We start from the raw sequence: 26550 nt of genomic DNA, 5'->3' as shown, positions 1-26550 counted from the left end.
AACACACTCTCACATAAATTTTAATAAAAAGCCAATCAACCGTTTAATTTGAATTTCAAGTAATAGTAACAGTAGCGACTTTAAACACTGTTGAATTTTTTCCCCAAAATTGTCGAAAGAATGTTTCGAATTCATTTTCTAAACTCATTTTGACGTACCAATGTTTTAAAGCGAAACGAAGTTCGTACGGGATCAGCTAGTAGATAATATAATGAATTGTCTCTATTTATTTTTAAAATGAATATATATTTTTGAATGAAATTTGTTTTCATTTTTATTGAAGAAACCAACCAAACCAACTAGCATTTACCTTTCAAATCAGTGAAAAGGAAAACGATATTATTTACTATTTTGCCAGGTGAATGCGAAAAAGGTAAAATTTACCATTTTGCTAGGTGAATTGAAAAAAGGTAAAATTCACCTTTTTGCTAGGTGAATGAAAAAAAGGTAAAAGAGGGGTGGAAAAAAATCACCTCACAAAAAGGTACATTTTAACTTTTTTTTATTTTCCGTGAAGTTCAAAATCCATGCAACTTTATTTAGTTCTTAATATGAAGTGCAGTTATCGCTGCAACAGCTAAGTTTCACAGCCCCTCGCGGCGATTCTGAGAAGTAGAACACTTTGACGCATAGAGTGCTCTCAAATATTTGTACACAAGCTTGCAAGTAAACCAGTCAGCTAACGGTCTACTTGCAAGCAAGTTGGTCTTAAAAGTACAGCACTATCTCTTTATATCGAGCAAATTGCTTAGAGCAATTTTTAAATTTCAATTTATCACCTCATAGGTTCTGAATAAAACGTTGATTGAGGATAAGTATATTTATTGATTATTCTCTTTTTCTTTCCAGGGCTCTTATCAAAATGCAAGACAATTCTCATAAAATATACTAAACATTGAGGTATTAATTCGAAACGAAGAGTAATGGCTGTAGAAAAAATTAGAAAGAGTTTGGTTCTCTTCTCTCCCATTTTCGGTAGAAACAAAATGATCTACCGTAGTTTGTTTACCAACAAATATAATTTCAATTTAGTTGATAGTAAACTCCCGTAAAATTCTGGAACCGAAAAATGACCGGCACCGACGATGATAACTGGTCGATGCAGTGCTGCGAACTGGACGACCTGATACCGGCACCGGAAGAGCTGGAGGCAGCCTACGTCGCCCTCGAAGCGGGAACCTACGCGCTGGAACTGAACTGGAAGTGTCCCGGTCGGCGGCCCCCATCTCCGGTTCAGAAAGACGAACCCAAAAGCACCGAAGTCACCGAGAAGGAAACGTAAGTTCCTTTAATGTGTTATCAAAAAGGAAAAAAAAATAAACTAGGCCTATACTTCAAACACTGGAAGAAAATTAAGTATCACCTAGTTAAAATTTACAAAAATCTTCATCCGTTCCACAATTTATTATAAGGATTTTAAGCAGCGATTACCTTTTCAAATAAAAGTCTGCTAATACTGGAAACAGAAATACATACATACCTACTAGAAAATATAGAAAATAATACACCTATTGATTCGTATCTAAATTGGGAAATTTTACCAGGCTAATGAAACTGCACATCCTGTTAGTTCAACTAACTTAGTTGCATAAAATCAGACGTTTCCATACTGCCTCTAGGCGAAAAACACGTCTAAATCTATTCGAAATTTTACAATTCTAAAAACCAACGATTGTTTTCATTTGTTTCAGTCCCACCAAAAATAAGGAGTTCGATTTCATGGACGATGTGGGACTTCCCCAGATGCGCGTGAGGAATCAAAACACAGGTCCCAAGGGGTCGGCCAAAAAGAAAACCACCAACTTTGCCGGGGTTCTGGATCAAATGAAAAAGCACGGCCGCTTAACTCCAATGAAGGAAGGTGGATCTCCCAATCCACCGTCGGGTTCCGCAGGTTCCGGAACAACTGCTCCTCCGTCAACCACAACCACCTAGTAGTTAAAATTTTTGTAAACCTAATTTAAGACTCTAAATCATAAGAACGAAAAAAAAACTCAACTCTCGACCACAAAAACCTACACAAAACGATTCATGATTTATTTCTGCATTATCCAAATTGACCCAAACGAATCGTTCCCAAGTAGATTTTTCCTGTCCGAGGTTGTGAGGCCAAACGTGCGATCCGATCCGACCCAGCTGTTTTAGGTTTCCGAAACTGCATTTAGCACATGATTAGTGGAAATAGGTGGAAGTAGGTACCTAGTGGAAGGTAAGTTAAAAGAAGCCAACCGCACTATAATGTAAGCAAAGTTTCGCACGGAAAATCTTTTAATCTTCCACGAATATTCCTCGGCTAACTTCAGAAATAAACATGTGGTCCATTTGTTCGGCGACCGCCGGCCGAAAGCAAACGTCCGTCGTTAGCATCAATGCAACAACAACAACAACAGCTGGCACTAGTCCACATCTATTTCTTCGGATTAGTTGATGTTTGACCTACACGTGGTTAGTTTGCTCTTTGCTCTATTCCAATCGGTCAAGAAAAACCGACTTAACCGCATTGAGATGGAAAAATTATGGAAACCGACCATGTGTTCACTGGATGGAGCGAAAACGATCATCGAGTTCTGAATTTTCTAACGAGTAGGAAGATTTTTTTGGATCGGGAAGTTACCTCCACGAGCTGTTTACATTAACCACGGAAATGCTTGGAAAGTTTTGCTTGTAAAGATTCGGGTTTTTTCCCCCTCACTCGGCGTGAGTGGGTGACCTGTGGGCTAATCACAAACAAATAAATTCAATTAACAGATTTGTTTGTTCACGCGGTTTGGACCATGTGGGTGAATATGAAAATGTAACTTTGTTATATTATGTTTTTGAATCATAACCGAACAACAAAGTTCTGAATGGAAATTGGATGATCAATTTTAAAATACTTTTTTTTCGTTTAAAGTTGGTCAGGCTAAGACTTCTGATTTTTTTTTTCAAAGTGGAAAAACCAACAAAAATGACCAGAACAGAATCATGTTTGTAATTTTTGTCATTTTTGACGTTCCTGACAATCTTGACATTTTTGTCATATTTGTACCTAATATTTTTCATTTCATCATTTTTGTCATTTATGTCATTTGAGTCATTTTTGTCATTTTTGTCATTTTTGTCATTTTTGTCATTTTTGTCATTATTGTCATTTTTGTAATTATTGTCATTTTTGTCATTCTTGTCATTTTTGTCATTCTTGTCATTTTTGCCATTTTTGCCATTTTTGTCATTTTTGTCATTTTTGTCATTTTTGTCATTTTTGTCATTTTTGTCATTTTTGTCATTTTTGTCATTCTTGTCATTTTTGTCATTTTTGTCATTTTTGTCATTTTTGTCATTTTTGTCATTTTTGTCATTTTTGTCATTTTTGTCATTTTTGTCATTTTTGTCATTTTTGTCATTTTTGTCATTTTTGTCATTTTTGTCATTTTTGTCATTTTTGTCATTTTTGTCATTTTTGTCATTCTTGTCATTTTTGTCATTTTTGTCATTTTTGTCATTTTTGTCATTTTTGTCATTTTTGTCATTTTTGTCATTTTTGTCATTTTTGTCATTTTTGTCATTTTTGTCATTTTTGTCATTTTTGTCATTTTTGTCATTTCTGTCATTTTTGTCATTTCTGACATTTTTGTCATTTTTGTCATTTTTGTCATTTTTGTCATTTTTGTCATTTTTGTCATTTTTGTCATTTTTGTCATTTTTGTCATTTTTGTCATTTTTGTCATTTTTGTCATTTTTGTCATTTTTGTCATTTTTGTCATTTTTGTCATTTTTGTCATTTTTGTCATTTTTGTCATTTTTGTCATTTTTGTCATTTTTGTCATTTTTGTCATTTTTGTCATTTTTGTCATTTTTGTCATTTTTGTCATTTTTGTCATTTTTGTCATTTTTGTCATTTTTGTCATTTTTGTCATTTTTGTCATTTTTGTCATTTTTGTCATTTTTGTCATTTTTGTCATTTTTGTCATTTTTGTCATTTTTGTCATTTTTGTCATTTTTGTCATTTTTGTCATTTTTGTCATTTTTGTCATTTTTGTCATTTTTGTCATTTTTGTCATTTTTGTCGTTTTTGTCATTTTTGTCATTTTTGTCATTTTTGTCATTTTTGTCATTTTTGTCATTTTTGTCATTTTTGTCATTTTTGTCATTTTTGTCATTTTTTTCATTTTTGTCATTTTTGTCATTTTTGTCATTTTTGTCATTTTTGTCATTTTTGTCATTTTTGTCATTTTTGTCATTTTTGTCATTTTTGTCATTTTTGTCATTTTTGTCATTTTTGTCATTTCTGTCATTTTTGTCATTTCTGACATTTTTGTCATTTTTGTCATTTTTGTCATTTTTGTCATTTTTGTCATTTTTGTCATTTTTGTCATTTTTGTCATTTTTGTCATTTTTGTCATTTTTGTCATTTTTGTCATTTTTGTCATTTTTGTCATTTTTGTCATTTTTGTCATTTTTGTCATTTTTGTCATTTTTGTCATTTTTGTCATTTTTGTCATTTTCGTCATTTTTGTCATTTTTGTCATTTTTGTCATTTTTGTCATTTTTGTCATTTTTGTCATTTTTGTCATTTTTGTCATTTTTGTCATTTTTGTCATTTTTGTCATTTTTGTCATTTTTGTCATTTTTGTCATTTTTGTCATTTTTGTCATTTTTGTCATTTTTGTCATTTTTGTCATTTTTGTCATTTTTGTCATTTTTGTCATTTTTGTCATTTTTGTCATTTTTTTCATTTTTGTCATTTTTGTCATTTTTGACATTTTTTGTCATTTTTGTCATTTTGGTCATTTTTGCCATTTTTGTCATTTTTTTCATATTTGTCATTTTTGTCATTTTTGTCATTTTTATCATTTTTGTCATTTTTGTCGTTTTTGTCATTCTGTACATTTTTGATATTCTTGACATTTTTGACATTTTGGATATTCTGTACATTTTTGATATTCTTGACATTTTTGACATTTTTGACATTTTCGACATTTTTGATAATTTTGACATTTTTGACGTTTTGACATTTCTGACATTTTTGACATTTTCGACATTTTCGAGATTTTTAACGTTTCTGGCCTTTTTGACATTTTTTTTACATTTTTGACATTATTGACATTTTTTAAATTTTTTGACATTTTTGAGATTTTAGACATTTTTGAAATTTTAAACATTTTTGACTTTTTGACATTTTTGACATTTTTAACATTTTTGACATTTTTGTCATTTTTGTATTTTTTGTCATTTTTGACTTTTTTTGACATTTTTGTCATTTTTGTAATTTTTGTAATTTTTGTCATTTTTGTCATTTTTGTCATTTTTGTCATTTTTGTCATTTTTGTCATTTTTGTCATTTTTGTCATTTTTGTCATTTTTGTCATTTTTGTCATTTTTGTCATTTTTGTCATTTTTGTCATTTTTGTCATTTTTGTCATTTTTGTCATTTTTGTCATTTTTGTCATTTTTGTCATTTTTTTCATTTTTGTCATTTTTGTCATTTTTGTCATTTTTGTCATTTTTGTCATTTTTGTCATTTTTGTCATTTTTTTCATTTTTGTCATTTTTGACATTTTTGACATGTTAAACATTTTCGACATTTTTGACAGTTTTGACATTTTTGACATTTTTGACATTTTTGACAGTTTTGACATTTTTGACATTTTTGACATTTTTGACATTTTTGACATTTTTGACATTTTTGACATTTTTGACATTTTTGACATTTTTGACATTTTTGACATTTTTGATATTTTTGACATTTTTGACATTTTTGACATTTTTGACATTTTTGACATTTTTGACATTTTTGACATTTTTGACATTTTTAACATTTTTGACATTTTTGACATTCTTGATATTATTGACATTTTTGAAATTTTTGACATTTTTGACATTTTTGTCATTTTTGTCATTTTGGTCATTTTCAACATTTTTGACATTTTCGACATTTCTGACATTTCTGACATTTTTGACATTTCTGACATTTTTGACATTTTTGACATTTTTGACATTTTTGACATTTTCGACATTTTTGACATTTTTGACATTTTCGACATTTTTGACAGTTTTGACATTTTTGACATTTTTGACATTTTTGACATTTTTGACATTTTTGACATTTTTGACATTTTTGACATTTTTGACATTTTTGACATTTTTGACATTTTTGACATTTTTGACATTTTTGACAATTTTGACAATTTTGACATTTTTGACATTTTTGACATTTTTGACATTTTTGACATTTTTGTAATTTTTGACATTTTTGACATTTTTGACATTTTTGACATTTTTGACATTTTTGACATTTTTGACATTTTTGACATTTTTGACATTTTTGACATTTTTGACATTTTTGACATTTTTGACATTTTTGACATTTTTGACATTTTTGACATTTTTGACATTTTTGACATTTTTGACATTTTTGACATTTTTGACATGTTTGACATTTTTGACATTTTTGACATTTTTGACATTTTTAACATTTTTGACATTTTTGACATTTTGGACATTTTTGACACATCCGACATTTTTGGCATTTTGGAATCGAAACATACGATTATTTTCTTACCTCATAATGAAATGTTGAAGGCAAATGCGACATAAAGGTGGCTCCAGAGACTTAACACTCAAAATTTCTGCGACAGAAAACGTTTAGAATCTAGTGGACTATTTTCCTTGAATCTTGCTAACCTTGCTTAGATTTGTTCTACATATTTGAATTTTGGATATTTCTGTCGAAATCTTTTCAATTTTATAATGCATTATGAAAACCAAATTTTATATAACTTAAGAGTTATCCTTATTTAAGTTGAAATGGTCAGTTGATATGTACGTTTATTTCAATCTTTAATTTACACAATTCATTCAAATTGTATCCCACGTGATATTAATAAAGATCATCACTAGAGATAAACAACATTGAAAATTAAAAAAAAAAACTTGGGAAAGGCAAGACCGTTAAACTAATCAGCATTGCACGATAGAAGTCAAGCTTAGAAAAATGCTAAAATATCCAGGGTCGAATTAGTAATTGGAACATTTCCCCGAGAGGTGACCACTCATAATCGCTGGGTTAGAAAAAAACAGTTCATAAATAGCACCTCGGGTCGCGTTAACTCATAACATTGAGCCAAAATTTCTCCCTTAGTCGAGAGCAAGCTAGAAGTGGAAAGCTGTGTCTAGCGGAAAACCCGGAGAAGATCTTCCGTTTCATTGAATGCAAAACGGGGAAAGAAAAATACCAACAGTTAGTTTTCGCTGATGCTAATCCTGGGCGATGTTTTCGCAGTTTTGAACTCCCTTGCTTTCCTCCCCACTCAATGGTATCTAGCAGCACTTTCTTTCTTTGCTCTCTGCTCGTCCCATTCATGGATGGTCGTTATCCGATGGGCAAGCGAGCGAGCGATCATCGGCCGGGAGATCGCCACAGATGGAAGGCGAAGCTGAGCTCAAAAATCGTTGATGTTTATATTTGCTCAACCTCGGGGCCGATGGATTTCGACTAGTGGCGGTCAGTATCGGTGGGCCACTGCATGCTTGTTCAAACATTCATATACATATTCTCTTGCACTGATCGTTTGGTACCGTGGGTTAAATAATTTTAAAAATCCTCATGGAATGTCCCTTTGGAGAGAAAATATGAAATAATGTTTTCATTGGGGTGTTGAATGTTTCTATTCAGCTGTTCTGAACATCTTTCAAATGATTCTACATACTTAGTGGAAAGCGACAGTAAAGTGTGGAACGACCGAAAAGTGCCTAACTTCGACGTTGCATTTATACTTTTTTAATATTTGAAGAAAAAAAGATGCAAATTCAAATTTTTGTGGAACAGGTGTGTTGATTTCTAATTATTCTTGGCCTAACAATGTCTTTCTTAAGAAACATGATTTTTTTTAAACTAAGAATGAACATACTTGAAATGTTATTTAAGCGATAGAAAAATTGAGGTCTAGACCTTAAGAACTAAATCGGATCTTTGTCAACAACTCAGCTCGGAGGGTTGCTGCCATAAAATTCGGTGGAGCCGGCCGACTCGACGTAACTCCAGTAAACTCGATGTGCACGATACCAACCAATGTTGGAGAGCTGTGATCTCCGATGACATATTCCATAGATGATATTATCATCATTATCAGATTAGTTTAAGGGTATTTTGGATTGATCAGATGCTTTGGCAAGATGTCTATTACATACTATCTGTGGCTGTTTGAGCCACCGTACGCTTCGTAAAATGGAGTAAAGGCTTATTTTCCCTCTGATTCCCCTATATTTTTCAATAAATTATGAAAACAGCGAGTTCACCCATGAAAATTTTGAACCAAATGAGACATCTCTTGTGTGAGGCCTTTTTCAAATATTTCAGAAAAATGGATGAACTTGAAAATCTCAGAGAGGTTTTTTGAGACTCATTTTGTATGATTTTTTTTTTCCGAGAAATCAAATCAAAGCTTTTTAAATCGTCGCACGCCTCGGAAAACGGAGTTATGGCTGAACTATTTGAAAAATTAAAGGGAATGGTCTCATAAGCCTCATTTGGTTCTAAATTTTCAAGTCCGAACATGCTTTTTTTCTGAATTAATTGAAAAATATAGGGGAATTGAGGGTGAAACAGCCATAACTCACTTTTAAGATGCGTGCGGTGGCTCAAATAGCCTTCAGAAAAGGGGTAGGCTTAATAGCGGCATATACGGAAAAATTGCTCCTAAATCTTACAGTCCGAACAAAATTTTTCTGAACTAAATATATTAAACAATTTCAGAAATTGGGGGTAAAACGGCGATTTCTCCAATTTCTCTTGCGTGCGGTGGCTCAAATACCCTTTATTCGATTTCTATGAAAAATCACACAAGATAAGTCTCGATTTTGGTTCAAAATTTTCAAGTCCGAACATGTGTTTTTCTGAATTAATCGACAAATGTAGGGGAATTGAGGGTCAAAACAGCCATAGCTCCATTTTCCGACAACTGCGGTTGACCAAACAGCCTTTATTCGAATCTTCGGAAAAAAATCACATAAGAATAGTCACATTGGGCTCAGAACTTTCAAGTCCGAACTTATTATAAAAAATAAAGAGGAATCGAGGGTTAAATCAGCCATAACTTAAGGTTGCCAGTTTTTTTTCACCATGTATCCGGGCCGGACAAATCCAGGCAATTTTATATGAAAATCTGGTTAAATTCGGACAATTCGGAGCACAACGGACCCCTTTTCACATTCGACCTACGTAATTTTAACTTACAACTCATATGAAAATTACGCGAATTCTGCTTGTTGCGCGAGCTCTGTTAGCTACCTGAAATTCATGTAGGTTTCACTTGATTTTCATTGTGGCAAAATTCCATGTACATTTTCACGTAGCGTTCATGTGAAGAGTTCTTTCAGTGTGAGCAAAATCCGTGTGAGCAATTTTCAATGAAATCTGGGCAACCAAGCTGGGCTGGGCTGGACTGTTCCAAAATTTAACATTAAATATCCGGGCAAATCTGGATAAAACTGGTAATCTGCGCGTGGTGGTTCAAACAGTTTTCATTTGATTCCTTAGTAAAATCATGTTTCCGGTTATTTTAAATAAAGCAAAGTATATTTTCATTGATTTGGTCCGAGTAGGAGGGAATATATTGAAGTTCTTGGTTTATGCACTTTTTGCCCCATTGTTCGTCGGGGTCAAATGACTCCTTCCACTTTTTCCGCTTGTAATCTCTTGTTTTTTTACAAAATTTATAGTTTTGGAAATCTTGTAACGTGACTCAAATACGATTTTCAGACAATGTTCATCTACAATCGTTTTTTCAAAGTTATCCAAAGTCAAAGAAAAAAAAAATCGTTAAAACATGCTTCGGGAAAATGGCTGTAAGTCAGTTTTTTAGAGGTAAAAACAAAAATAATTTGGCGCCTGAGAAAACTGAAGTTAGAAGATATGAAAATATTTATTTTAAATTTCTTAAGATCCAGGCCACAAAAAATGTTAAAAAAGTGGTGTAAAAACCGCACTTTTTAATGAATCAACCGCCAAAGCTGTTCCAGTCACAGTAGAAAATATTTGAAAAGTGAATTGAAAGTTGACTTCAAATAAGTGTTGTGAAGTCAGAGATATTTGAATTTGAATACAAGTACTTTTTTAATTTTTCCACATTCCCGATTTCACATTAAAAGTGTCTTTAGTTTACTTAGTTCAAAAATGCTGTAAATTAGGGATATCATCGCGCGCCGATTGGTTCTGCGTACTGCGGCATACGACCAACGAAGCCGGAGGTTTAAAGCTCGGGTCAGATGAAACGAAAAAAAAAATAAACAGTGGGGAAAAAGTGGGTGCCAAACTTCGGGCAGACATTGGTATTTTTTTGTTGATCCATCAATTGACGTTTAATGACGTTTGCTGAATAACTTCCCCAAATCAAGATGATTAAAGGCTGAAGACACGTGAATTAGTCAATTTTCGAGGCCTTCTTTCAGCCAGATTGCTGATTAAATATTGAACCACGATATTTTTTCAGCGTTTATTCAGTAAGAAAGTGTTTGTTGGGCAATACCTGATAAACATTTTGGCTGATTAAAAACGCCAACTCGCTGAACAAAAGCTGGGGTTAAGTGTGATTGCTGTTTCAGCTTGATGGCTAAATAAAGGTACACTGAAGTGCTGTTCAAGCATTTAAAGAAGTTTTAATGCACGTAATGGAAGAAATTGAAGAGTAGTTTACGTAAAATTTTTTCAGCCTTTCCCATGTAACCATAAGCACTAAAACATAGCACTTAAGCAACACTATATTCCCATATATAACTCTGAATTAATGCTTGTTTTGCACTATATGCGCATATAATGCAGAATTAATGCTAAAAAGGCGAAATTGCGGGCTGAATAAATGCTATAACAACTTAGACTTTAATAAGCATCAAAATGTCATTTTTTGCCAGCCGTATAAAAGCATTAACAATGCATACCTAGAACACCTTTTAATTTTTTTTGAAATTGATTGATCATGAATGATGTTGAAACTCAAAAAATAAAATCATTATCGACAACATCAATCAACCTGCTGAATGAAGGCTTATGCCTGCTTAATGAAGGGTTCTATGAAATGAGAAGTGATTAAATATAATCAAATTATTAATTACCTTTTATGAGTCTCGAAACGAGGATTTCGCAGCAGCCCTTATCTCAGCCCTTTACCATTTCGACCACTCTTGATGCTGATAAGGTAGGTGAAAAAACCCGTACTTCAAGTACTGTTCGGGTCACACCACTTTACTATTGCTTTTATGCATTAAAGCATGGATCACTACAAATCTGGACGCGTTAAAACGGGTCTATCTCGGAGCTATGTAAACGAAATAAAAATATTTTGTAATCAAAATGTAGGGTTTTTATTGCACTTCAAAGGAAAAATAAGAAAAACAATATTTCGATGTTTTTTGATAAAATCTCGAACCACTCATCAAAGTTTGGACACCCTATCACTGATCTCAGCGGTCATTTTGTTCCACAATCTCTTCATCTCTGTTGCTTCCCGAGTCGTCCTACCATTCTTCATCATCTTCTGCTTGAAAATTGCCCAAAATTTTCCAATAGGGCGGAATTGAGGGCAGTTGGGTGGGTTGATGTTCTTTTCGACAAAATCCACCCGTTGGCCCAATACCACTGTAGTACCTCCTAGCTGTAGTGGCAGCATGCCAAATCTGGCGAAAACTTTACTGGTCTTTTGTGAGATCAAATGTACGAAAAAAAAAAACGTTTTTTAAGGCACTCTTCCTTGTACATTTCGGAGTTCATGGTCTTATTTTTTCCCAAAAACCGGGGTTTTTTGTCCACAGCTGCAAATACCTTACCAGATCAAACACTTGCTTGTCAACTTATCGGCAAAAACGAATTTGAACTTGGCGGGGACATCACCCCGACTAGTGGCTTTGTAAAATTTTTGGCCAGGAAGCTGCCAAAAAAACCATCTTCACGTACGTTTCGTCATCTATGAGGATGCATCCGTCGTACTTCGTTGGAATGTTGTTGTATAACTTCCGGGCACGTCCTTAGGCTACTAAATTGTATGTCGATGTCGTAGTCCAACTATCCTGTGTTTGCCTTGATCGTTCTCAACACCTTCAAATGCAGTTTCTGATTCTTAGGTCCACTATAACGCTTGGTATGAACCTGTCGATCGATAGTATGCATCTCACGAAAACGTTTGAGAATGCTGCACACGGTTGAATTGAGCATTTTTAACGATTTCGCGATGTTTTTAACCCGACCACGTCGGTTTTTAACGTGGGTGTCCAAAATTTATTTTCGTCTCGCGGCTTCCATCACGTGTAACTTTTTTGGAACAAAACGAATCATAATGAAATTTTCAGCACTGATAGAGGAAACATTTCCGAACAAAGTACTGTCAAAACATTCCAGATCCAACAACTAGGAGCGCAATGCAATGGTATAATAAACAGTGCGTCCAGATTCTTGGTGATCCATGCTTCAATAGTGCTGATTTAAAACTAAAAATCATTATTAATGTTGATATAATGTTAACTTGCATTAGAAATGTTGATTTAATGCTGATTAAGGGTTATGGCTTAATACTTATGGTTACTAGGGTTTAGTGCTACAGTCTTAATGCTTGTTACCTTTATATAGTAGCTCTAAATGTGCATATAGTGCTATCATTAGTGCTAACTTTTGTTATTGCTTCTATGCATTGGTAATGCTTATATAAAACTAAAAAGCATTATGAATGCTAACTTGCATTAGAAGTGTTGATTTAATGCTGATTAAGGGTTATGGCTTAATGCTTATGGTTACTTGGGTTGTTCAACCATTCTTGATTACTTTGAAATTTGACTACCGATATGAACTGTGGTAAAGCTGCAATGCATGATGGCGGTTATTTTGACCTGAAATTATTTTGGTTTGTCCGTCAATTGAGGTTTAATGACGTTTTAGCTGGATAATTTTTCCAAATCCAGATGATTAAGGGCTGAAAGCACGCTGCCTAGTGAATTTTGGTGGCCTTCTTTCAGCCAGATTGCTTATTAAAAACATAACCACGATATTTTTTCTGACCCGATTATTTTGGGTGATGTCCGGTTATAATCAAAAACAGTGCAACACCCGTGTGAAAAGCCCGGGCAAACTACGGTCAACTACGTGCTGACGACCCGCTGACTTCTACTAGAGAGCGTCGTGACTTACCCCCACAAAGTAACCGACGTGCCGCGTACCACCCAACAGTGCCGTGTGACGTCGCTGAAAACAATCTGCTGGAGACACGGACTTGCAACCTCAGGCTGCGAACTACTTCAGGCTACCCATCCTAGCAATTCGGAAGTTCCGCCGCGCAAACCAGAAGGTCGTGTTATTTCCGGCACCAAGAGGGAATCCCGTTTGCAGACGCGTGAGATAGGAGCATTCGTTCCATTAAATTGAATAATTGCTGATCAGTAGACAAGGGCCACCGTTAAGGGAGTAAAGTGGGCAATAGCCTGCCCTAAATTTGTATGAGAAATTCAAAACCTGTGAAATGTTATACGGTGCAGGCTAAAATTGATCCTAGGCCTAGTACAAGATCTCATGTCAAATTTAGGCCAGATCGGAACACGGGAAGGGGTCGCTCAACGAGCCTGAAGTTGGTATGAGATTTTGAAAGATTTTGCTCGGGAGAAACATGAAAAACCAGTTTTTCTTCAATTTAATTTTTTCCCGTCGGCCAATTTCTTTCAAAAACGGGTTTTCTTAAAGCCTATATTAGGAAAAATATTTCATCCGAAGACAGCATATAGATAAAAGTAAAGATAAAAAGTTATAAGACTTAAAAAATGGGCTAACATTTTTTCAGGATGGTATTCATGAGTCGGGCGGTAGAACATACTGACGCCTCATTAACAGTGATGAATACAACCGTAAAAAAGTTTGCCCATTTTTGAAGCCTAATAACCTAAAGCTCGAAACTTCCTTATATAACGTTTCCTTGTAGTGTTCATTTTTGAAAAGCCAACCCTGAGGCAAAAAATAGAGCAGTCTTAATAATGCTGGGTTTCTATCCTACAGTTCAGCATGCAGAAGTAGAAGACGCTAAAATTTAAAAAAAAATTATTGTTTTCAATTTTTTTTGTATAACATTGAATATCTTTTTGGTGTACAATTTAGGTGTGTTGTTTGTTCAAATGACATCTAGGTCAAGAATCAAGTAATACATTTTGTTGTTTTCCAATCGATTTTTTTCAATAACCTGTCACACTCTCCCACCCCAGAAAGCTTCAAAGAGCCCTTTGGTTACGGGCACGTCAGTACTCAGAATGTCTGGTATCAATCAGGTTGTAATTAATTTTAAAAAAATTTCCATATAAAAATTACAAGATTTTCGAAAATCTCACATAAAACATATATAATAAACCAACCAGCTCCACCGTGTGCAGCAGCTTCTGTTGCAGATTCTGGACCCGGTGTGGCCATTAAGGTGGTGATGAACGGTCCGCGTCGAACGGAGAGAAACAACCGGTCAGTTGGATTGGAAGCATCGATCGTGTTTGCCGTCCGCTCGCCTTTACTTGGTTGCTTGCTTTTACTTGCTTGTCCGCGCGAAAAACATCCGACGTCGCGGGATCCCGCGATCCAAACAACTTCAGTAGAAGCCGGACGCGTGCTCAAAACGGTTCATACACTCTCTATAATAGTCACACACTACCGTACGGCGTCGTTACTTCGTCGTCGAGGTGCTTCCGCGAGAAACAGAACTTTCTCCGCAAACAGCGCCGGTAAAAAACCACGGGAATCTAACTTAAGATTGGCGGAAGTCGCGGCGTCGTCGTCGAAGGGGTGGCGCAAAACGATTTGCAATAAACACTGGCCACTATCCCACCGTTTCGCAATTTCTCAAATCGGCTCCTAATGAGCTGAGGAAAATTTCCCGGTCCTGTTGCCGTTTTCGGTTTTCCTCCCATTCCGCCGTCCGGTTTCCTTTTTGGACTTTTGGCAAGACGACGCGAGGTGGCGAGAAGTTGTCAAAATATTTTCCAGTCTAGCGAGCGATCATTCCGGTGGCCGGAGTTCTACGGCTTGGACCTCGCGGCTAAACGTGGTTTGCGAGACGGATCGGTTGCGAATTGGCCTGGTTTGGTTCAGTCGTCTGGTCTGGTGTTATTCGGGTCGATCGTTCGTTCTCGGTTTTCAGTGTTTTTTCATCTCGCTCATCTTATTTTGTTTATCGACGATCGGGACGCAGTGATTTATGGGCCAGTCGGAGCCAATCTGCGGATTCCACGTGTGATCTGCGAGTTTTTAATGTTCCTTCGCTGAACGCGCATCCCCGGCACTCGATAGGGAAAAAAGTATTATTCCTCTCGCGTTTATCAGTATTATCCAACACAGTGATACAATTAAGTGTTCCGCGGAGTGGAATTTACCAAATATAAATAAAAATGACCAGCCTCAACCAGCAGGATGATATGATAGCGGACGTTCACCAATACATGCAGCAGCTAGGGCCGATTTTGCCCCCGCCTCTCAATACGGCTCCTGCTCCCTTGGTGATGCCATCGGTTCCAAGTCCTCAGCAACAACAACAACAGCAACAACAACAACAGCAACAGTCAGCATCGCATCAACACCAACATCAACAGCATCAGCAGCAACAACAACAACAAGTGCCTCCACCTCCACCGGCTTCAACGCCAATAAATTTTCAACAATTCAATCCGCAACAATTGGCGATCCCCATTGCTGAGTCCTTGAGGATTCGAACAGGTAGGTGATTGAATTTTCAGGTTGATTACCGTCGTACCTAAGTAATGATTTTGGGACGTCACCTTCAACAATGTCCACGAAAGTCCTAAAATTGAGAGTTTCAAATTTAGGTTTCCGAATATACTCGACAGTTCGACGATGTATCTGGTCTGTTCTTGGTGTTGTCAAATAGTTTTTAAGAAGATTATACAGGTTCGATGACTTCAAGTTAAATTAAAACGAGACATGTGAAAAAATGCAAAACATGACTTGTGATTCAGATAGGATCATCTGGAATTTTTTACTTGATGAATGATGACTTTTTTGAATGTTGGAATAACATTTTCAAACATAGTTTTCTGAATACAAAGACAGCAGAGGATGCGCAAGTTGTCAAAAGTCACATCCTTTGAAAATGTTGCAAATTAAGCTGAGTAAAATGTACTTGTGAGAAAGAAAAATCACATCTCTTGGGTGCTTGAATTCAGCTTCTTAACGACCAACAAATAGAATAATCAATCAAAGAAATTTATTGAGCTTTATTTCCATCGTAAGTTAAATAAAATAGTATTAATTTTTTTTATATCAAATCAATGTTTAATGTTTATTGTTAGGAGTACTTTTACTTTTACATCTACGATTACTTTTCTTCTCTTTGGCCACTGATTTGAAGATTACAGAAGGCGAATATAAAAACATCGATTTCTTGGAAGCGATGGCAGTCGTTGGCCATTTCTAGTCTTCTAGCCATTTCTAGTCAGACCCTAGTTGCCATTTCTACAGGGTCCGGCAACTGAAGTGCTACATTGAAATAAACATATACATAAATTGATCAAAACACCAACTGTTTATTTCAAACTCATTCAATTTCTCTTGAAAACAAATTACTTTTTCAAAATTCACTGGTAAAGTTCGACTTGTTTGCCCTTGAGTTGAACCACTCACCGCAGACGGTCGAGGAACGCATCGTATGAGGCAGGCAGGTGTTTTTGTGGTAAAGCATTTAGTATCCGGACACTATATTTCGGTGATAGCTACATCACTGGAGATCGGATATGCAAAACTTTAGCAGCGATGTGTTGGTTATGAAAAGGACTATCTTGTATATTTTTGCTAGATTTTTAAATAAACGTGTACTTGAGATATTTACGATGCAAAAAGACATGATGGAAATAATTTTGCACAAATTTGTGCCTTTTGCTCACTTTGCGCCTCGAAAATTTTTCATTGTCGACTTGAAAACTCATGAACTGTTGATTTTTTCTGATTTTTTTTGACCAAATAATAATGACGTATAAGCAGCCACTCTAGGATCCACATGAAGTTCAAACCAAGTATCAGAGTGGAACCCTTGATCTTAAATATGGTAAAAAGTCTATGGTTATTGGGGATAACTGAATGCAGACTCCTTAAATAATGCATTACATTAATTTCCGGCAGGCAAAAAGTGATGCCTGGCTAGTAGACACCTTGTAAATAACTAAAAGTAAGCAGTTCATTAGATCGCAATCTGTGCAGCCGGCTTTTACGCAATGTGACAGATGTGTTCTGATGGACAACAAATTTATGTTAAAACCATATTTAAGAAATCAAATCCTTCGAGATGCCTACTCGTGAAAAGGTTCCAACCAAATTCCAATCGGTTTTTCCAAGTGAGTTTGTGTAAAATATTATGATTTTACAAAAGTTTTGCTTCTATGGTAAAAATAATGGATCAATACATGACTTAAAAAAGTGTGCAAAGATAAAAAAGTGATTTTTTGGAAAAGTAAGAGATACTTGAAATAATTGAAAAATCATTTTTTTGATATTTTTATATTAAATGCCATATTAACACCTTCATTTCCTCCATGGAAAGTTTTTCGATCAAATGAATAGTTTTTAAAATACACACGTTTGAAACTGCCCGGATTCTAAATGATCATAGCCTTATTTTATCCCAAGCTGCCACGAGATGTCGCTTCAGGACCTCCACACCTTCATGTTTCTTAGAGCAGACTTCGGCCTCCAACATACTCCAAACAGCGAAGTCCATAGGGTTCAGGTCTGGCGAACTCGCCGGCCACTCGGAGTTCGAAATGAACCCTGGAAAATGTTGCGCAATCCAAAGTTGGGTCACTGACCATACTGACTGGACACTCGATTTCGTTTTCTGGATAATTTTCTCAACAGTACGCAATATCGATTCCAGAGTGCGCATCGATCGATTTGAAGAAATGCTATCCCAGTTAGGAAATGCCACCCAACTTAAAAAAAACAGGCAATTTTTACGATAAAATCGGGCTTAACAGGTACATTCTTACAGGGCATTTTTTGACGAATTTTTCAGGTTCGCCACCTGCCGTCGGTATTGCGAACCTACAAATCTGACAAAAAAAAAGACATGGTTGAATGGTTGAATTTTTGTTTTAAGTGTCATGTCAGTGTGATTAGTGGTTCGGTTTTCTCCGCTTTGTGAGCCGGCGCCGAGTCTTGTTGGAAAACCCAATCCCTGGAACCAAAATGTCGATGTGCCCACGGTTCGACGACATTCTGAAGAACTAGTTCCCGATATGGATTTTGGTTGATCTTCACTCCATCAGGGACAAAAACCGGCGGAGTTCGGCCATCACGGCTGATTCCGGCCCAAACCGTCACCGATGCTGGTTTCTGGCGCCGGTTGGCTGTCAGCAAGTCGGCATGGCTTAGTGATCTGTCTGGCAACCAAAATCTGTCGGTCTGCTAATTCACGAACTGCTGTACGTTGAAGAATTTCTTGTCGGTAAACACGATATTCTTCAACCTTCCTTCCGCGGCCCTCTTCAGCAGCGCCTTCGCTCTTTTTACCCGTTCTTGTTTCTGCTTCACCATAAGGTCTTGAAACTTTTGGATCTTTTAGGGCTTGTTGAAATCCTCCGATATGTTGAAATCTTCTGCCAATTTAGTGGCACTACGACGAGGATTTCTCTTAAGGCGCTTCTTGACGATCTTCGCCTTGGCAGGTGTCACCACAGTTTTTTGGCACTTCCGGTTTCCAGGTTGTGCAGACCTATCCGGAGTTCTGAAGCCCGGAATTAGCACTGGTGGCCCCACCGAATCACTTAAAGCCGCGGGAATCGCACGCACTACTCGGCTGGCTCGCTTGCTCGCCGACTGACTGACTGACTCGCGTACACGCTCGTGTCGAATGACGAAGTGTCGGTTTTATCCATTCACACATCCCCCTCCTATCCCAAACAAAATGTGATTGAAAATATTGAAAAAAAAATACTATCTCATACAATATAAATGGTTTTTTTCAAATTTTTTCAAGACCGCAAACTCAAGGAATTGACAGAGTGTATGTAAGAAAAGTATTTGAATGTTGAGCTACATTTAGAGTGATAATGCACAATAGGTAATCTTATCTCAACACTCTCGCATTTTCTTTAGAGAACTCTCTCAAACATTAAACCGATTCTCATTCAAAAATCTTTATGAGAGGTAAAAAAACCAACGAAAGACCTGACATCAATTTTTACTCTATTGACAGACTTTTTAATGCTATTTAGGTTGCAATACGATAGTTTAAGGTAATTTTTTACTCACTTTGCAAGATAATCATCGGAAAATCTTACTTTCGATGCAAGGTGCAATTTCTAACATCAATTGGTCCGTTCTCAAGACGTGTTCATCGATCAATTCAAATATCAGTAAAGGAACTGTTTCATACATTTCCTGTAAGCTGCCCAGTGTATCCCCTCTACTGTGTTCAACCAAACAGTTAGCTTGACTCCTTTTTTCAAGAGACCTTCTAACCTAGTCTTTCAATTTCAAATTGTCCAATAAATATGTTCTCACTTTTTTGTGTTCAATTGTATTGCAAATCTTATTCATATCTCAAGCTTTAAGCCGTGACCTTGCTGTTATTTCAATTCAAGAATGCTTAACGTATTTACTCGATCCGTTATCTCGACTCGCTAAGTATTATATACTCCTATCTGCTTTATCACTAATTTGTTCATTGAAATGAAATGAAATATTTTAATATAATAATTATAGTATCGATATGTTTTAAAGTTCGTTCTTATCTCAAGCTTTCCTTCCAACTCGCTTAGTTTCCAATGAGATGCAATACTTAAATTGTCTTTTCAACATGCCTTTCAATTTCAAGCTATCTTCTCAACACGCTTGAATTGGTTTCTATCAATACGTTTAGGCTGCCCTCTCCACTCGCCTTTTAATTTCTACCTATACTTGTAACACGCTCAAAATTTCTGACAATACTTAAAGACTGTCCTCTCAATTTCGCGTTTCAAATCCCAAGCTGTTCTCTCTCGATTTCTTCAGGCTGTTCTCTCAACTCAGCTTTCAATTTTAAGCTGTCATCTCATCTCGCTTAAAATTTTTATCGATTTGTTCAGGCTGTCCTCTCAACACGCCTTCCAATTTCAAGCTGTCCTTTCAACTCGCTTGAAATTTTAATCGATTTATTCAGGCTGTCCTCTCAACTCGCTTGAAATTCTCGTCAATATGCATTGGAGATCCTCTCAAATCGCCATCCAATTTCAAGCTGTCCTCTCAACTCGCTTGAAATTTTTACCAAAACGCTCAGGATGTCCTCTCAACTCGCCTTTCAGTTTCAAGTTGTCCTCTCAACTCGCTTGAAACTAACGTCAATATGTTCAGGCTGTCCTCTCAACACGCCTTCCAATTTCAAGCTGTCCTCTCAACTCGCTTGAAGTTGTGAACATAATAAAGCTGTCCTTCTGACTCGATTAACATAACATATTTATTATTTTTATCAAGCTCTCTTCTCAACGGACTTGAAAATTAATCTGAATTGTGATTTTCTTCTTTTCGGCATTATTCCCGAATGGCACGTTGCCTTTCTTCCACTTTGACCGAAATAGCTTTCGAAAATCTTCCAACAGTGTTGCTTTTCTTAAACAAGTTTTGAAATGTTAGGTAATCTAACTACTCATTTTTCCCGATTTTTGCAATGGGTAAATAATAAACTGTTTGGTTTTCAACCTCGTTTGATGAAAATTAATTTAACGTGAATCGCATTTGTTGTTCTTTTTCGGTTCGCTTTTTTTTTTTTCTAATTTCTCGTCTTTTTCTGTTTCGTTTCTGAAAAATTACCTGCCACGGTCGCCAAATGTGCAGACCTATCCGGAGCTCTGAAGCCCGGAATTAGCTTTGGTGGCCCACCGAATCACTTAAAGCCGCGGGAATCGCACGCACTACTCGGCTGGCTCGCTTGCTCGCCGACTGACTGACTGACTCGCGTACACTCTCGTGTCGAATGACGAAGTGTCGGTTTTATCCATTCACACACAGGTATCTTTTACAAAACTTCTGAACACACTTATCTATATCAGACAGCTCACCAACTATGTCCTTCTGCCGTTTTCCAGCTAGGAACAATCCATTTTTCCGGATAACACCTGATTACAAAAGTAACACTTACACCCAATGATAGCTAAGACTGAATGTAAACAAAGCGACGAAGGGTCGTTCAATACTGTTTCGTGTGCAACGAAATAATTACTGTTCAAGTAATGTAGCAGTTGAATTGCCGAACCCTGCAGAAGCGTTTTTGAAAACCTTTTGAGCTTCCTTACACTTTTCTGCCTAATCATCGAATAAACAAAATCACTACATCCACCGAAAATGTCCAATTTTTACCTCGTTATCACAACAACCATATCTTATTTTATTTATTCACGAGCACCAGCACTTAAGATACACAATCATTCCTAAGAAAAGATTTAAACATACTCCGGACACAGAATATTTAGCAAAATTTCTACTGCGTAAAAAACACGTCGTGAACCAATCCTAGCACTACGTGGGTCACCTTTTAAAAAAATTGTATTAGTTCACATACACCCTGTGGCATCCCTAAGTGCACAGTCTTGAAGTTGAGTTTGGGCTCTTGGAATCGAGCGTGTATAAAACGAGATAATGGTTTGTAATATTGTGTAATGCCGAATATTACACACCCCATCATATATTATATGGTTTCTATTTCTTGATTAGTTCTCAAACTATACGAAAAGACGTGTAGGGGAGAGGCCGCCTATGAAGCAGAATACTGAATTTATCAAATATTTCTTCCATCGAATATGTGTATAAAAACTATAAACAAATGAGCAGACCTTTATATTCTATACATCGAAGTATTTTTTAAGTTGAAATTTTCGCCAGTTTTCGAGATAAAAATTGTATTAGGTATAAAAGTTCTCTCTAATCTATCCGTCTATAATTTTCATTACTTTCATTTGAGGCTCTCTGAGCCAAAGGAATATAAGTCGGAAATGGTCGATTTTGAGCTAATGAGGCGAAACAATTTTTCACATTACAAGCTATATTTGATGATTTTTTCGGAATTTTTGAATTTCTTCTACATACTTTTACATTAGAAAGAAAAATACAAATTCTCGAAAAATATATGGAAAATGGCCAAACACATCAATTTAAAAGCTTGTTTTCTCGAAATAAGCTTTTATGCACTTATACCCCTTTGGCTCCAAGGGCCTCATTTGATATTCTACCTGTTAGAATGTATAGTTTACTGAAATGCCATCTATCATTCAATTAAAACTTTTGTGAATGTATCATCGATATGGTGACAATTTTAAAATCTGACGGGTTTGTGACGTGACAAGCTTCCTAAAATTTTCCATAAGATTACAAAATATGTTTATTTTGGATACATTAAAACACTTGATATTTTGCAAATTTCAAAATATATATTTCCTGAGGTATTTGATATAGGATTTTTTCGTAAAAAATTTGAAATCCACGGAACTTTGTAATTTTTAACATATATTATGGCAAGGCACATCAAAACGCTTTGAACGTTGATAGCTTTTCTAACGAAAATTTTTATAACAGTTAGTAGTGTAAATATATTCAAAAATTTATAAATAAGCTGCAAAAACTATTGAATGCTACCGTCTGCAAAAATGAGCAAAGTTTAAATTTTGTCAAAATCTGATGACATCTTGTGAAAATTGTCATATAATGTATCAATTTTCCCGTAATATTAACAGTAAAATTTCTTTGGTTTCAATGAAAGCTGACAGATGAAATAAAACCTGACAAATTAATTGTTTAATTCGTAAATAAATGTGTTTTGATATTTGGTTTAACTTAGTACTGAATTTTACAGAAGTTTTTTTAAGAAAATATCATATTATTCTCTCCATGAAGCCTTTAAAAAACAGTCAAAATTCAAACAAGTGTCATGCATCCATTTAGGATAAAATTGCCAAAATTTTTTCAGCACGTATCCGGGCCGGACAAATGTGGGCTATTTTATTTAAAACCTGGAAAAATCCAGGCATTGATTTCAAAATTGCCAACCAAAAATCCGGGCAATATCCGGATAAATTTGGTCAAAACGCAGGAATTACTCATCAAAAATCGACCCTTAACAGCAGATTTTGAATCGTTTTTTAGGCTTCCAAAATACCTTTCATGATAGTTTTTATAAAACTTGTTCGAAAAAATTTCGTTTAGGACGCATACATTAAATATTTCAACAGCACAATTTGTTTTTTTTAATTTGATTTGAAGAATACAATGAATAAATCCGGACAAAATCCGGCATCGGCAACCAGCAACCAGACCGGACTTTTCCCAAATTTGTAATAATTTTCCGGACAAACCCGGATAAAACCAGGCAATCTGGCAACCTTAATTTAGGAGCTCTTATTGCTTTGAGCATAATAGCATTTAGCTAAATTTACGCGATACACATCTGCGAAAGTACTGTTCATGTGTCAAATATAAGAAAATTAAAAAGTATACAGGTTTTTCTCCAACTTTTGTTTCGAATTCTTTAACGATTGATACAGATTTTGATAAACTTCATCTCAAAATGGTACAGAATCCATTAAAAACCTCTACTTTAATGAACTAAGATTTGAATGTGGACACTCTGGAAAAAGATCCGCGGGCCGCAAAAAGAGAGCCGCGGGCCAAATTTGGCCCGCGGTCCATGGTTTGGCCATCCATGCTTTAAATGCTTAAACCGCCAACCTCCAGAAGTAGTACTAACTATGTATGCCATGAGAGGCCTCATAACCTCTGGCTTAGAAGACTTACGCTCTAACCCCTAAGCAAAAGCCAATATTATAGTATAGAATTGGCAATGTTTGAAACAGATAACTCTCATACTACAAAGATGAAATTTTATGAATAAATCATGTCTTCTAAATTTCACAGAACTAAACAAAAGTTAAGTTTGCCATATTGTGGAATCAGTTCATCCATAAGAAAAGCATTGTCAAATCTGTTTTGAGATCATCAAACGAAGTGTTGATTAGGGTTTAGATTCGAAGTTTTTTTTCTCTTTTTAACCTGTTATTTTTGATAGAGGTGCCTCACAATCATGATGGGGACATACAAAAACTCTGTGTTTTCTCACTTTCTATTTATTATTAAACCTTCATAGAAGCTCAAACTTGCTGTATTATTTTATGTTCATCTAAATTAGAAACAAAAATAGTCCAAGATTTCGTTTAACGTATTGTTCAATAGAGAAAGGTAGTGAAGTGAAAAATGTCATCCTTAAGCAATTCGAAGAACGGGAAAAAATGAATTCCAATCTTTGAATAATTTTTTTTAAATCAATTCTGATAAATGAGGAAAGTTTGACAATTTTGACAATTTTGACAATTTTAACAATTTTGACAATTTTGACAATTAAGACAATCATGACAATTTTGACAATTTTGACAATTTTGACAATTTTAACAATTTTAACAATTTTGACAATTTTGACAATTTTGACGATTTTGACAATTTTGACAATTTGACAATTTTGACAATTTTGACAATTTTGACAATTTTGACAATTTTGACAATTTTGACAATTTTGACAATTTTGACAATTTTGACAATTTTGACAATTTTGACAATTTTGACAATTTTGACAATTTTGACAATTTTGACAATTTTGACAATTTTAACAATTTTAACAATTTTGACAATTTTGACAATTTTGACAATTTTGACAATTTTGACAATTTTGACAATTTTGACAATTTTGACAACTTTGACAATTTTGACAATTTTGACAATTTTGACAATTTTGACAATTTTGACAATTTTGACAATTTGCACAATTTTGGCAATTTTTTCAATTATATCAATTTTGACAATTTTCACAATTTTGACGATTTTGACAATTTTGACAATTTTGACAATTTTGTTTTGGTAATGATAAACAATTTTTTAACTGAAATGTAGTCTGGATCTCTTTTTCAAATCTCCAATACCGTTATTATCGATAATACCGATTTTGACGAAAATGAAATACCGCATACCGGGTTTGTAAAAAAAAATCTCTGTTAAACTAGCCCTGAAGAGTGTTTGGTATTCTTCAAATTTGAATTTTAATTAACAAATTATTTCTGCTACCATTCTTATAATTTTTAAGATAAATAATAAGGGAAAATATTATCAGTCTCTTAACAAAAGTGGCTCCAGAGACATTTGTATGGAGCCATCAAGAAACGTTCATCAGTTCTAAGCAGCGAATATTGAACATGCTTCAAAAATTTAAGAAAGATTTTCAACTAACATTTTAGAAATTAAAATTCGATTCAAATAGCTGAAAACGATCTGCAAACTGAAATGTTAGAAATAAGAAAATTCATTTCAAAAGAAACGGAGAATGTTTGGTTTCAAATTTAGATTTTCTATAGAAATTTCTTTAACAGTACTTAAATTTGTGAATTAAAAATAGACACAAGACAGGCAATAAAAAGTGTGGCAAATGGATGATCAACCTCTTAAAAAAAGTTTCAGTAAGTAAATTTTACAATGTGTATTCCTTTTCAAAAAAATCATCTAACACTGTAAGACTGGATGACTGGAATTTCAGGAATAACAAAAGTTTAAAGGCATATTTCTTATCAATTATTTAGTTGAATGAGAATTAAAGCTAATGTACTTTTTCTGTATGTTTACATAAATGGCTTTTTACGCTTTATTCTCTTGAATGAATTATGCTGGAATTAGTTCTCCAGAAATCCATTTAGATGCAAAAAAAAAAACAAAATTGACCCATGTCTAACTTGTATTTCGAACAATAATCAGATAACACAAATGCCATGACTTTTTTCATGTCAATTAGAGCTGTAAAATGTTTGCTTTTTAACATCGTTCGGTCATATTTTATCTGACCCAAGGCAAAAATTCAAACAAGGAATGCGCGACATAAACCAAACCTCCTGCCGCCGGAATCTGTAATTCAAACCAAGCCATAAACCGTTACTCCTAAAATTAGATATCCTCCAAGCTCCAACCCTGAAAGCCGAAGGTGGCGGATGCTGCAGGAACAATAAAATGATTATCTTTGTAGCATTTTCCAGTTCCTCACCTCGCAGCTAAGGGATGCTGCTGATGATGGTGTCTTGGAAGAAAAAAAAAATGAAACAAACCAGCTACGGAAAACGACACAATTCAAAACGGAAGTAATTCGGCTGTCATTATTTGCATCTCCGGTGGAAGTCAAGGAAGGGAAGATATCCAGACACAGACACTCTTAGCGTTCTGATAGCAAATTGTTAGTTCGGGCGGCAGCAGGAAACAACAACAACGAACAAACATTTCCGCTGCGTTCATCCATAATTTATATGCACCCCCAAAGTATGCTTCCCTTCCCTCTGCTGATGATTCTGCTCCATATAGATAATAAACACCGGCCCTCTCTTCGGTGACTGCTGAAATAAGAAAACATAATGAGAAAACACTAACTCCTGTAGCCTCTTCTTCGACCTCGAGTCTCGAACCCTCTGAGGACCACTTCACCTCGTCGTCGTCGTCGGTTGGTCCCGTATCTGTATTTATCTCTCAGTGTCAGCAGAAGTGGGGGGAAGGCAGGTGATTTGGGG

At 35.3% G+C, this 26550-nt stretch overlaps 2 protein-coding genes across 8 annotated transcripts in view; one reads left to right on the top strand and one right to left on the bottom strand.

Annotated features, from left to right (window-relative positions):
• The window catches only part of LOC129751017 (band 7 protein AGAP004871-like), a 396735-nt gene that overhangs the window by 44807 nt on the left and 325378 nt on the right, over window positions 1–26550 (bottom strand). The gene's annotated exons all lie outside the window — the stretch shown is intronic.
• LOC129751018 (uncharacterized) lies at window positions 872–2007 on the top strand. The gene is made up of 2 exons (XM_055746262.1): window positions 872–1278; window positions 1692–2007. Exons 1-2 carry the CDS (start codon window positions 1070–1072, stop codon window positions 1933–1935), a joined length of 453 nt encoding a protein of 150 aa, XP_055602237.1. The 5' UTR covers window positions 872–1069; the 3' UTR covers window positions 1936–2007.

The sequence above is a fragment of the Uranotaenia lowii genome, chromosome 3 (assembly GCF_029784155.1).
Source record: "Uranotaenia lowii strain MFRU-FL chromosome 3, ASM2978415v1, whole genome shotgun sequence".
Lineage (NCBI taxonomy): Eukaryota > Metazoa > Arthropoda > Insecta > Diptera > Culicidae > Uranotaenia > Uranotaenia lowii.
This window is presented reverse-complemented; position numbering and strand designations above follow the sequence as displayed.

Excerpts from the sequence above, each read along its gene's own strand:
- LOC129751018 (XM_055746262.1), top strand. The coding sequence starts at position 1,070 with ATGACCGGCACCGACGATGATAACTGGTCGATGCAGTGCTGCGAACTG. Across the intron at positions 1,279-1,691 it reads GAAGTCACCGAGAAGGAAAC|TCCCACCAAAAATAAGGAGT; the intron begins GTAAGTTCCTTT and ends CATTTGTTTCAG.